The sequence below is a fragment of the Dromaius novaehollandiae genome, chromosome 24 (assembly GCF_036370855.1).
Source record: "Dromaius novaehollandiae isolate bDroNov1 chromosome 24, bDroNov1.hap1, whole genome shotgun sequence".
Taxonomy (NCBI): Eukaryota; Metazoa; Chordata; class Aves; order Casuariiformes; family Dromaiidae; genus Dromaius; species Dromaius novaehollandiae.
The window spans coordinates 6,206,239-6,220,376 of NC_088121.1; the positions used below are offsets into that span (position 1 = coordinate 6,206,239).

The 14,138-nt window shown below is 46.4% G+C and overlaps 1 protein-coding gene across 4 annotated transcripts in view; it reads right to left on the reverse strand.

Moving 5' to 3' along the window:
- The window catches only part of CASZ1 (castor zinc finger 1), a 179,191-nt gene that overhangs the window by 34,455 nt on the left and 130,598 nt on the right, over positions 1-14,138 (reverse strand). For all 4 annotated transcript variants that reach the window (XM_064525591.1, XM_026095548.2, XM_064525590.1 and 1 more), the window contains 4 exons: positions 10,753-11,593; positions 8,175-8,243; positions 2,252-2,342; positions 5-169 (listed from right to left, as the gene is read on the reverse strand). In XM_064525591.1, coding sequence (XP_064381661.1) covers positions 5-169; positions 2,252-2,342; positions 8,175-8,243; positions 10,753-11,593 — 1,166 coding nt within the window. The remainder of the gene's footprint in view (positions 1-4; positions 170-2,251; positions 2,343-8,174; positions 8,244-10,752; positions 11,594-14,138) is intronic.

Here is a 14,138-nt window from a genome sequence, read left to right on the forward strand (position 1 = left end):
TTACCTGCATGCAGTGGTAGTGTGTGCTTTTCCCATTCAGGTGACAGCCATGATAGTACACGCTACAGTCATCCAACGGGCTGAAGCGCATGAAGCCGTGCTGGAGGGAATTATCACGTTTCTTGTGCATGTTGTAATGCCGAATCACATCCTGTTTACTAGTGAATCTCTGGAGAGATACAGAGACAGACAGAGTGAGATACACGTGATGGGAGTGGGTGAGTAATTCTGGGGACAGGGTTTGTTGTTGTTGTTGTTAATAAACTTATGTTACCAGGAATTTAAAGCTCAGCAGTAGTCACCCCAAGAGAGTCATATTAAAGAGGAATTGTGTGCACGTATTTTTTTGGTAACAGGAAAGTATATGCAAATAAAAAGTTTGAGTAAAATGACAGTAGTGTGATGTCCAGGATATGCTCCCTGCAGCCTTAAGACTGCAATTCTTCTAACATAATTTTGGCTGCTACTATCTCAAGAACTGCTATAGTTAGAAAGGAAACCAGTGAACTAAACAGCTTGCGAGAGAGTAATCCAAGCTTCCAGATCACTCACTCTTGCGGTTAGCAAGACACTGGCTGCCACATTCATGTCAGACTAAAAACTGGGAAAAACACTCTGCTCTTTTATAGTATTTCACCATTAATTTTAAGTCTCCTGCCACCCTAGAAGGTAGGACAGCTTTACTGCGGCAACAGGGACACAAAACTTTCTTCCAGTCACAGAGAAAGCTTGTAGTAGTGCTTAGAGCTAAAAACCTGGATGACCAGAACATCCCTTTCATCCCTCCTCCACCTGCTTGAACTAACGAGGGGTACCCCACTCTCAGGGAAGGCTAAGTGCCTTTAAAAATGAAGCTTTTCATTTCCATTTCCCACAGACATCAATATTTAACAGTGAAGGTGGGAAAGTAAATCTGATTTTTTAAAGAAATCAATATCCATTTATTTTGAAGAGTAATTGAAAAGGCCTGTATTCTAATGTTTAACAACTTTTCCACTCTCCCTCATAGGAAACAAATTATTATTGCTTCCACTCTTTCCTCCTATAATATCAATCCTGATCAATCCCATCGGTACTGGCATGGGAATATATGGATAGAGATTTCAACAGGAATTCCTTGGAGGTGGGAGGTATGATTTCCCAGGGTGTACATGCAGGATTGCTATTGCCAATCATCATTCATTTGTGCCCACTTATTACAGAGCATTACTTATTATAAAATATATCTCAGCCATAAAATAATTTGCATCTTAAAAAGCAGCCTAAATCCTTATTCCCTGGGAGACCAGACAGCTCCTCTGCAAGCAGCTTCCAGACTCCTCAGGAAATAATCATGAAGCCAATCATAACAATAGGTTTTTCTGTCTTTCTATCCTTTGTGTTTCTCTTCTGGTGCACAGGTATCTATGTCACAGTTGGGACAGGCTCATCTCGATTTCCAAACACTGGGCTAGAAGGACCACTACAAGCATCCCAGAGGAAAAAAAAACCTCCTTTGATCAATAGAAACCCACAGTCAAGCTCAGCAGAGCCAGATCAACTTCCCACGCTGTGGTCAGACTCATTCCTCTGAGACCAAAAGGTCTCCTGGGGTAGGGCAGAAGTTGTGTCTGATGCACAGTAGAGGCACACTCTGGGATTCCCCCCTACACACACAAGGCCTGACCACAGAAATGGCAGAGTCAAACTCACAGACCCGGGAAGAGGGTAAACAAACACAGCACGTGACTCAGAGCTGGCTTGACGTCGCTTCCCTGGCAGTTCTCCCAGTAATTACAGCATCGCACATGCTCCTACCCCCACGCTCTCCCCACAGATCCAGGACTCCTGGTCTTATTGGGTGTTTTGTTGCGGCCACTGCTGCTGCAACGTCACTTGGGCAGCAGGAGGGAAAGAGACAGGCTAACAGATCAGCATTCCCTATTTTCAGGCGCAATTTGTAACATGGCAGAATTTACTCTTTTGGTTTCACTGATGTAAATCTGGAATAATTTCACTGACTTCAGCTGATCTATATTCTGCCCTTAGTTATAGTGGTCTGGGTTGAGTTAAATGATGTTAGATTTGGAATCCTATTTTATTGCCAGTTAACCAATAGGTTCAAAATATATCCTGCTCTCTTTCTGAGCAGAAAAGTGAAGAAGCATGTGCGCGTATGTGGGAGGCAAGTATAGGGGGACACACCCGTTCCCTAGGCTGTACCCCTTTAGATTCAGGTAGCTGTGCTGGTACCTTTGCACCATTGCTTTACCTGGTAGTTGCACTCCGGGTCAAGGCAGTGGTAATGTTCTCGATACTGGTATGCACAGTGTATATGTCCACAGTGCTGACTGCCAGAGAACCTGCAAGCATGAGAGGAGTACAGAAGAAAGAAAGCAAGAGAGAATTAAACAGTCTCATGACAGCAGTGTCTGTAAGCAAGGCACAAATAAATTAAGTCTGACTCTTGCTTTCATCCTACTCCATCTCCTTATCACCTCCAAGGATGGTGACCCTCCCACCTTCCTTTTCTCACCTGTCACTAATTTAAAAGTGTTTTTCGGTGCTGAAGGAAAGAAATTCAGCAAGATCCCTCAGGTCTTTACATCCCAAATCTGCATGGTATCTTTTTTAAATTTCGTCTCATTGGATCTCCTTCTGGACTTGACGAGCTCCCAGCCTTCAGATAAAGTGGGAAAAAGTTCTGACATAACCTTTTCTTTCAAGAAATTATGGCAGAGCATTAGATCACCTTTGCATTTCACCACGTTCCGCTTATTTCTTTTCCATGAGCTTCTTCCTACCCAACCGATCTCAGGCAAAAAGCTAACGAGGCTGCTCTTGGAGCAGCTATGAAACAGTGCCACTACTGAATAATGCAGTATTCAGCCAAATATCCAAACAAATAAAGAGTCTGGAGAAAGCAGAGTGAAAGGGGCCTGCAGGCAGCAGATTAAGTTGCAGATGAGCATGTGGCGCTCAGCTCCTCCAGAGCAAAAAGCCAAAAGGACAGCAAAGTCCACTTGTTCCAGCACAATGGAGAGGGGGTGCAAGTGGTAATAGGCTGCATTTGCATTTCAACTAAGTGGGGTGCCAGCAGCAGCACAAACAAGGGTAAGTGTTCTTTCAGTCGTTCTCTCCAAAAGCAGCACACTGGAAATTAGACTGCAGCACTGAGGAAAATATCAGTAAGAATAAATGGGGGATATCCCATTAAAATCCCAAATCAGGTTTCAAGCAACTAAGATGTGGGAATTCTCCCCCTGAACTGGGGGCTCCCTGTGGAAACAGCAAGGTGTTCAGGGCAAGGAGATGGAGGGATAAGGTGTGAGAGTGGGTACCATAAAGGGTATGTTGGGCCAACAGCAGACTCCCAAGAAGAATGGCTGAAGATCACTGCAGATAAGGAAGGGAAACAAGAACAAAATGCTCCATTATCTAAGTTGCTCACTTGGGGAGGAGTAAGAAAGGAGGGTTCCTTAAGGCAAACATTGTACAATACTAAAACTCTTATTTGTGAGTTTGGATGCCACAGCAGTGAGTTTCAGAAATCTCCCATGCCATGTGGAGACAAAGAAGGATTGGTCAAACATGTATTCTCACTTCCAGGCATACGCCCACCTAGCAGGACCCCAGAAAAGCTCAGGCATTAATTTATTTGTATGAGTGATGTACCAAGATTTTTGTTTGTTGTAGCATGGTGTCACACTACAGAAAAGGTTGCAAACCAGTGAATTAGATGGTAAGCTGCAAAGACAATGGAACACCGTGGAAAGATTATACAAGGACTCTCAATAGGTTGGACAGATTAATGGGAAGCTATTAGAGATGGATCAACAGGAACAGTATGTAGTGTTACAGGCAAACCATCTAGTCAGATGAAGCTATCCTGCATGCAGCTCTTTTCCCATGCACAACAGCACTGTCTGGCCCTGCTATTATTTTCCATGTGGCATATGCAGTATTTGCTCATGATAAGAAACAGTGAAAGGCAAGCATGCGAGATTTTCAGTCTGCCTTGAAGTGTAATTAACACTAGGACACAAGAAGCAGCAGCCAGCAACATGCAATCAAGCCATTTCTGCAGACCACTGAGTGTTTCTCACAACAACTTTGGGAACTTCTCACATGGCGGGAGAGAAGGAGGTAAGAAAGACAGAAAGGCCATGTACTGTCTACATACTGAAGAGACAGACAGAATATATTGACTGATAGATCAGTAATTGGCAAAAGGGGATGATCCAAAAACAAGCTAATCAGTGTGATGAACTCTCTGGTGTATATTGTAAGGAAACCCGGAAGAGCTGAAGAGCTTGAAATGGAATAGCAGTGGAGAGAAGGGGACTCAGAGGGGAAACATTCAAAGATAAATTACCATCTGCTCAAAGGTTCCTCACGTCACTTAGTGCTAAACACACCAGGAGTGCATATGATAAAGGGCATCAGAAAGAAACAAAGAAGGGCAACAGGGGAAAAGGAAAAGCAGAGAGGAGCAGGGGTGTCATGGGACAATCAAGGAACGGGGCGGGAGTGGGGAAGATTTTGAACTACCATAATGCGAGGCAACAGAATTTTTAAAAAAAAGGAGCTGGGATGAAAAGCAGTACTAAAAAAGGCATTTCTGAAGTACAATAAAGAAGAGGAGGTCAACTGTGGAGACAGCAGGGCCTCCAGGAGATGGAAAGGAGACTTAATTGACAGAAAAGATAGACATTGCTAAAAAATTAAATGACTTCTTTGCCTCAGCATTCACAAAGGAGATGGGGACAGATGCCAGAAGCAGACATGCCTTTCCCTGGGGAAGGAGAAGAAATACTGCAGGAAATCAGGATCACGCCAGAACAGGTGATTGAGAAACTGGAACAAACCTCAGCAGTGGAGAAGAAACAAACCACAAGGCAAACAGCAATGCTGGCTGCACAAACAAAGGTGTGGAACTGAAAGCAGAGGAAGCAATTCCAGCTTGATGTCGGGGCGATAGTGAGGCTACAACAGGGCATGGGCAGCAGCCTGAGTCACCATGGCATTAACAAGGAACACTGACTTGGCAGTAGATTGAACCAACTCGTCCACCTAGACCAGGGCGGTTTTGGCAGCAGCACCACCAGCACCTTCAAAGGGAAGACCAAGAAACTGCTCTGGAAAGCTTCCTCCCCATTCCATTGATGAGATGGGGAAGAGAGAGCAACGGGTAGCAAGAAAGATACGGGGCTAGAGAACTGGTGAATGCAGGCCAGGCAGAGAGGAGAGGAAGGTAACAGCTTTGCTAATACATAGACACTTTTCAAGCAAAGCTGTCCACCAGACTGTCTAAGCTAGGGGCACACAAAGACCAGAGATGCCAACTGCAGTAAGAGAAGGGCCAGACATTAAAGAAATCTGACTGTATAGGACGGGCTACTTGAAGCCTCCTAACAGGAGTAACTCAAAGGCTCAGCTTTAAAAGCAACGGCTAAATAAGCACTCTGGCACTTCAAACTCCTACCCTCCTTCCGCATGCCACAGAAAAGTACATGTGTGTGGCATCTACAACACGAGAAGGGAGAGGGAACTGTTCTACAGCAGGGGAAGGAGAGGTGCAGCAAAGAGAGCAGAAAGGGGAATTTCTGCTCTTTCAGCCTGTAAGGTTAGGCTCCTAAAGGGTTATATTTATCCTGTGTTTCTTCTGACACTTGAAACAGTTCAAAGCTATTAATTTTTAAAGCACAGCATCTGTTTAGTTTTTTCATAACAGGAAAGCTTACACATCACACACTTACACGCATACACACGCACACATTCACTGCACATGCAGTAATGTACATCAACACCCCTATTAATTTACATGAATGTACCCACAATTTCCATGCACTTGAACAGGCACAAACACACACACCTGACTGCAAACTCGCAGACCATTTCATCACACTGATATGCAAATCCAAACCCGTAAGTTGTGCAGAGAGACACACAGACTCATTTTCACAAATACAACCCCCTCCCTTCCCTTACTTTAATCTGTTCACTCCCCACCCCCACCCCCACCCCGCCCCCAAAAGAACTAGTCCTGATCTGGCAAGAGTTAGCAAGAAAAACCAAGATAAATAAATAATAATAAAAATAATAAATAGAGAAGTTAGCATGCTTAGTGAGTGTTTACAGACTCATTACCCTGTAACGATGATGTGAAAGAAGGAAGAAAAAGAACCCACCCCAATTACAAGGGGGGAGGAAACCCACACAGAAATAAATATTTAAGCAAGTGCTGCCAGAAGCACCATCTGCTGAGGAACTAATAATAATAATAATAATAATAATTTTTTCTGTGGCCTTTTTTTTTCATTATAAATATACAAGGAAAAAAACCCAACAACCCAACCCAAACTAGCTAAGTAAGAGGTTTTGTTCTGTTGTATGAGAGAATGGATTATCGCTGGGCAGCTTTTGGCAGTGGCTTTGGCAAACTCATTAAGCTAATTATGCAGTACAGACATACAGTGTCATGTCTCCCCCCCGCCTTTGATTTTAAGGTTTTAAACTGTTTTTAAAACTGTGTGTAAATTGAAGGGAAGTGGCTGTGCTGCCAACGGGCGGCTTGCGGAGCTTTTTAAGCAGGATGTGGTGTCCCTTAGCTATCTCACAAGCCTCCCTCAGTTACCTGCCTGACCCAGGGGAAGGGGCTTGCAGAGCACTACAAAGAGTGGATGTGGGTGTAGTGTTTATACAGTTTTCTGCTTGAGAGAGGAACCACGGATAGAAAGAGTGGGATCTCCTCTCTCTCTGCAACCACTGTGATCCCTGTAGTGTGCAGCCAATAGCAGAACGAACCTTCGGATCCTCAGTGCTCCCTTGATATCCCTGGTGGCATGCAGTGACTCTGACGTTCAGGACAGCAAAACTAAGCTCTCACTATCTCAGTAACAGAAGGGTGCTGCTCCTTCTGCCCCATAGACAGACCTAAACCCCTGCTTTCATTCCTATACTGTTCCATGAGTAGGTGACTTACTACATGCACCAGAGGCATCTCTAGATGGACGAGATGACTTGCATGTGGTGGTGCAGCAGTCCTCCCCTCCCACATGGTTTTATGTTCTTCCTCCCTCTCCTACAGCACGGATTTAGGCAAAAAGGATGGAGGTGAAAATCACCTCTCCTTCCTTTCTCTAGCTAGAGAGAATACTGTTCTCCTTCTCCTCCCCTGCTGATGTGCTGAGATCCTAGTAGTATCTTCCTAGTTCCTAGCAGCATAACCACAGCTGACTCTCTCCCACAGGGAGCCTCTCTATAGATTCTGGCAAGGTGGGAAAGCACATTACACACACCCCTCCCTCTCGTTGGTAAGTGCCCAAGTGCTAGTGGGAACAAACCCGTCAATTTTATCTCTGGAGAGAAGATTTGTTTGCTTGCTTCTCCTGGCAGGTTTTTCTATACAAGGGGCTTTCATAGTTAGCTTCCCTGCAGTACAGATGAAGCATTCGGCCAGCCACGGACAGAAGCTGATGACCCTTTACGTGGTGAGCCATAAAACAGGCAGGTGTTATGCAGTGATCTCTTCTGTCCCTTTGGCTCTGATGACATTATTCATTCTGTCCCAGCACCCCTCAACTACTCCAGCTGTGGGCGCCCTGTACAGCCCTCTCAAGTGTCACTCATTCCCAACCTGAGCTTGTCAGAGCTGTACTAAGGTGCCCTAGTTTGCACCTTACTCAGTGTTTCTCATATGAAGGAGCTGCAAAATATTCTAAGACAAACATCCCACACTGACGCTGAGACATGCCTAAACTCAATTCATGTGAGAATCCCTCCCAGCCTAGGTTCTCAGAGGTGAGGTATTTTCTGCTTGCCTCCTGCAGGCACTGAACATGATAGGGAAAAAAGGTTGGAGACAGCGCAGCAACAGACACAGAGAATGACAGTTAAGAGACAAAGAACCCATTTGCGGCCAGGGCTTCTGCAGTAAAACGTTTCTCCACTGTTTGTTGCAACGTCTAACAGCTCCAGGGAGCAGTGTGCTCTTGGCGTGCCTGCACACCTCTCACAGCTACTGCTCTCCCAAGCAGGGGAACAGAGTAACTACAGATGTCAGAGGAAAATGAAAGTGGCCATGACTGGTTTATACACTCAGTCCAGAGAGACAACACCTCTTCTCTCCCACAACCACTCCACCCCTTTCCTCCCTCCAGCCCTCCCCCAAAAAAGCAAAGGGATTTGCCTACCTGGCAATATATTTCTGGTAAATATTTACATCTTCGCTGACAGCTGGTTTGTCAGTGGGTAATCCATTCCTAATGAGAAACACACAGGGCAGAACTGGTTAGCAGGCAGGGACAGGGCACAGTCCAGTCTCCTTGCTTCTCAGGACAGAAGGCTCTAGGAAGAGTAGCCAGCAAAGACGCCCATTGGTTTAACCTCCCTCCTCCTCACCCTTCAGATTCCACATCTTCTTTTCCTAGGGATCTACACAGTCCCCCTGTCACCCTTCCTGCAAGTTCTCTCTCTGCAGGACTTGATTCAATTTGTTGGAAGCATTGAGAAGACCAACCATTAAGACACATTCCTACAGATAAAAGCAGATACCCACCTACAAACAAGTGATGGCCACATGAAAACAAAGACCTCCCTGAAGCATCTTGCAACACTGTCCTCATTTACATGGAAGGGCCATCAAGAGATACCCGCCCTAGGCTCAACTGAGGGAGAAGAGTCTTCATGGTTCAAAGATGCTACTAGCTGTTGCTCATTTCATATCACCAGCAGGCACACTGTATCTGTTACCTGGTCCTGGCAACGCAGCTGCAGGCTGGATGAGGCTTTAACTGCCTGTTTTTTCACACAGGTATTCCAACTCCAATACACGGATGGTGTTACAAAGGCATCTATATATTTAAATCACTGAAAACCAACCCAAGTGCACTCAACTGTTGTATCAGCTTGGATTACACAGAATTATTAGGAAGCAGACAGAAATTATGCCCTTTTGAGTTGAACAACAGAGGAAAAAAAGATAGTGGGCCAGGCTCCAGCCCACCCAAGACACAGTGGCACACCAATACAATCTGAGATGGGCTGTATGTGGTCTTCATTCCCAGTTCTGCCCCCCATCCAAACTCCATTCCTACTCTTGACAGCTTTGTAGCCTTGTTAAACAAGGACACCTTTGCACAAGGTCCACTTGAAGTAGGTAGATTAGTTCAGGCCAGGTTAATAGCATTAAATGTTATAAAACTAAAACCCCTGGCTAGGATATATTTGTATGTGTGTGAGAGTAAGGGGCAACTCCTGACAGATTATGCGGGCCTAGTGAAGACGGTGAATGGAAAGCCAGATCCCAGATAACATAGTTAACACTTCCTCCACCAGTAAAATAGGCTGCCTTCTTTTCTCAGAAAAGCCTGTACCTAGTAAGCAACCTCAGTGACAAGGAACCAGAGGCCATTCTGTGCTCCATGTGTCATCAGGACACTGGGAGCAGCGGGGCTGAAGCCCCAGGCCACCCCATTCCTGGCTGCACCCCCATCACCCCTACCCAGTTCAGGAAGTTCTGTAGCTAGACAAGGGATTACCACCGTGCTGCAAACCCACATTTGCAAGTGGCAGGAAACGAGCAAGAAAAAGGAAATCAAACTTGGATCCCAATGCAACATTAAAGCAGGTCGGAAGAGGCTCATGGCCTCCAAAACACAGCTCTGGAACAGCCCCTGAACATCAGATTTGCCACGGAGATGCAGGCCAGAGGTCCTGGAGTTGTTATGAACAACGCCAAGGGATTCATGGCTGACCGACAGCTAGGTCCACAGTGAGAAATGAGCAAATCCAGACCATGACAAGAAAGCAGGTAACTCCCTCCCTCCCTCCCTCTCTTTTTGAAGCCCGACACTGATAGAGACTGTAAAATCAGGAGGGATTAGATGTAACCTGACCCTTTTCTAGGAGGCAGCAAAGTTTTCATGACAGAAACAGCCCATCAGCCCCTGCATTCTCATTGCCCCATGGCATATAATCACTATCATCCCTGGTCTGTACAACGCCATGTTGTGACCGTGCCCCTCACATGTGCACACGCAGCTACCACCTGGAAGCCACTGTAAAAATAATCTGAGGTTGGCAAGGCCTTCAGGTATTGCCAGTCAATGGCATCACCACAAAGACTGTCAACAATGTATGAGATTACTAGTGCTAATTGGATTAATGAGTTCGCCTGGTCTGAGGGGTAATTTCATCACCTCTGTTTGTGTAAGGAATGGACAAATTGAGAAGACAAAGGCTTGGATCCACAAAAGTGCGTATATGCCTAACTCCTATGAAAATTAATGGGAACTAGCCACCAAAATGTCTTTGGAGTTCTGGGACACAACCTAATGCAAACAAAAGGCCCTATGCTGCTAACAGTGAAATCAGTGGGAGTTTTGCCACTGAGTTAAATGGAAGCAAGAATCAGGTACTACTGCAGACAAAGCTGGATGATGGGGAACTGGAACAAAGAAGAAGTAAAGTAGTTATGATCTTGACCTCAGAGCACTGACAGCACCATGTCCCTGTATCTCTCGTTTCAGCTAGCGGGCTCTAGTTTCATGGCTGTGACTACTGATGGCCATCCATATCCTTAGTACAAGTAAGACAAACAGATGTAAGCTGCGACAGAAGAGCAGCCACTCCAACAGAGATCAAAAAACAATATCAAATTACCAGTGCAGTATTCATCAGCACATCAACTATAATGTCCCACTGATCCACCCACAGCCCTTAGGTATGTTCCCCCCCAAATACAAAGAAAAAAAGTGGGAGGACACTTACTTTACTGTAGAGACTGTTCCAGTTGTGATGGAGTCTGTCTTGGAGAAGGTTGATTTCAGGTACTCAGGAGTGTTGAATGGCAATGAGACGGACTGCTCTGGCCCAGCCACAGGAGCACTGCTGGGGGTACTGGCAAGTGGAGCAGAGGCCAGGCTGGGTGTTGCAGCCTTCACTGGAGTGAGCTTCTGGATGTTCCTCACGTCGTACTTGGAAGGCCGGCCTACCTTGCCTGTCTTGAAGGCAATGGCTCCTCCCATATCTGGGCTTCCTTCTCCGGGCTTGAAAAGGTGCAAGTACTTGACGTTCTCTAGGTCATACTTGGAGGCCTTCTTGTAAGTGTTGCCATTTTGTGGCCTGATGCTCTCGCCTGTCTTCAGTTTCTGAATGAAGAAGTCATACTTGGAGGCCCGTGACATCAGGCCCTGCATCTGGGAACTGCTAGGAGAGGGCAGAGGCAGGATGGTGGCTTTGGTCTCCGTCAGCAGGGAGGCATCCGGACCTTGTACCCGGATGGGCTGTGCCAGCACTGAGGAAGCCTCTTTGCCCAGCTTGGAGCCCAACTCTTCAGATTTGGCCAAGTGCATAGGCCAAGAGAGCTGCTCTCCAGCTTTGAGTTTGCGGATGTATTCCTCATACTTGGAGAAGCGGGCTCGTTTGCTCATGGCATCCTCACCAGGAAGGGAGGCAGCAGTTGCAGTGGCCTCTGAGGTAGCAGCGTTCAGCTTGTCGAAGCTGATCTTGCGGGCCAGCTCATCCCGCATGTTCTGATCGTCATAGCCGAACATGCCCAGAAATTCATTCATGGTAGTAGCGGCATAATCTCGCAGCGATGAAGCTTCCCCTACAGAGAGCCAGAGTGAGAGAATTATACAAGGGGCTGATATTTCTTCTCCTCCCGTAACAGCACTGGTAGCGGGGAGGGGGGAGTAGGGGGAGAGGGGAACATGATCTACTGACGTTTGGCTCACTTGTTAGGTTTTACGACTCTTAAATTAATTTGTTTAAAAAAAAAAAGTAATTAATACTGGGGTAAAATAAAAAGAGTTCATCAATGCCAGGAAAATCAATTTCCTAAATGTTCTAGCCGATGGCTTTTCAGTACATTAAACAAAGTTTCATAAATGTCTCTGCACTCTTGCCTTGGCCTAATATGAAGAAAAAGTAATTTTACTGGAAGTGAGACCAACACCAATACGACGAGGTTTGTGCAGTTCTGTCCTTGTGTGTGTTTTTGTATGGAAGGAGATGCACGGAGGATGGACTACAGTGTGTCTGTGTGTGGTGTGTGTAAGAGGGGTGGAAATGTGGGGAACAGCTAGCTAGGTGTTTGTGTTGGTGAGCAGCAGGAAGGGGAGTGTGGTGTGAAACAAATAAGGGAGAGGGCAAAACAATGCATGGAGTGGAGTGGAAGGAGGGCAGAACGAGAAAGTGCAGAGAAGGGAAGGAAAGTGGCAGAGGTGGAAATGGATTAAGGGGGAAGAGCTGCAAAGGCTGTATGTATGAGAAGCTTGGTGGTAAGGAGTGGGGGAAGGAGCAGAGATGAGAAGGGAGGACAGCAATAGGGTAGTTCCCCACAGCTGTTCCAGTCCTTCACTTCCCCATCAATTTTCTAAGATTTCTTTTCAGCCAACTTGCTCCCTTCCTTCTTAATTCCAATGACTGGAAAGTACTATACTCCATGTGAAAAGCAGCAAGAATTCTGGGAAGATGGGAACCCCCTGCCAATGTGCTGGGCAGCCAGGAACAGCTGCCAGTAAGACCAGAAGAGGAAAAGGCAGGTGCAAACTGGTTAAGGAACAGACTTCTCTCCATCAGGATTTGGGCTGAGGACAGAAAAAGTCATCCTCCTGAGGTGAGGCAACATGGAGGGGGAGAAAGCTTTTTCTCCTGAGCACAGCTTGGGGAAGGGGCAGGAAGGGCTGGTCTACCTGGGGGAGATCATGACAAAGAAGTATAAGCAAAAGCTGTCCTTCCTTGGGTCTCTCCCTCCCTCCCCCACTCTTTCAGGCAGTTTCACTGGCCACGAGGAGGGGAAGAACATACTTCTGGAGGTCACCCAATATCACTGTAAAGGAGGAAATAAAGATTGCTCTGACGTGCCAGCTTGGACTCATTCAGGCTTCAGTCTGACACAGCGTTCCTCCTCCTCCTCCTCCTCCTCCTCTTGCTTTCTCCTGCAGAGTAAAGATTTACTGTGTGCAGGAGTCCTTCAAACCTCCCTCGTCATCTTTTCCAATCACTCACTTCAGCTCTCCTGGGCAAGCACCCTCTTTCACAAAGAGAGCGCCAACACAGGCAGGTACACTGACTGCAGAATGGGGTTTCCAGGCGCTGGGTCCAGAGCTCACACCAAATCAGCACTGCCATGAAACACGGCAGAAAAGAAAGCAATCAAGCAAAAGCCGCAGAACAGGTCAAAAGACCCAAAGCACTAAAATGGACCCCTAGGATTTGGGGATCTGACAGCCCATGCTGCTATTATACACAGAGGCACACACATATATGAGAGCATTTCTGTGCACGCAAGCCCCAGTCAATGAGCTGAGTCCTAGTTCAGTAGCCATCAGCTTCCGCAAACGTGTTTCCGCAGGGCTGTACGAAGGAAGACACTGCCTGCAACGGGCTCCAGAAACGTGCAAGACCATCAGGGTCATATTCCTGCTTCGGTATTGCCCAACGTAGCTGGGTTCACAGATCAGAAATCCTGCTGCACCAGTGGCCTGTGTACACGGTACATGACAAGGGCAATGCCAAAAGCACACAGCTGAAGCCTGCAAGCAAAAGGATGAAGATGCCTGCTGGGTGTTGGGATCTGGTTTAGCACAATATGACTTTCCATTGCTGGGCACTTATGCCCAGTATCCTGCACGGGACTTTGGGCTGCCTGATTTCAGAATAAACACCCTGTTAGTTACAAAATGGGGTGACAAAGCCCCTGCTGTGTCTGGCTCAGGTCCTAGCTTTTCTTCCCCTTCCCCTCCCCCCCTCCAACCTTATGGGTCAGTATTAATCCTGAAGGACGTTCAATGCAGAATCAGGCCTCACAGTGTTCAGTAACAAGATGTGATGAGTAACATGTCATGTCAGAAGGAAATCTCAAGGAAAGGTTGCATTACTCCATCCTCAGAGGCAGGAGCATTTCACCTGTGCTTCCCAACTTGACCATTCTCCTCTGGCCCCTCCAACACCCTATAAAAGCCATAAACTTTCTCTTTCAAACACAGACATTAAATAATTTCATCTCATTTTAAAGCTTTTCTGCTTTTTGCTTCTTTTTCTCTCTTCTCCACCTTCACTTCAGTGTAACCCTATCACCCCACAAAGGTGATTAATCCCCTGAAATCCCTGCCGGGTCTAGGATTTCCCTGTTTCTGTTATATCTGTCT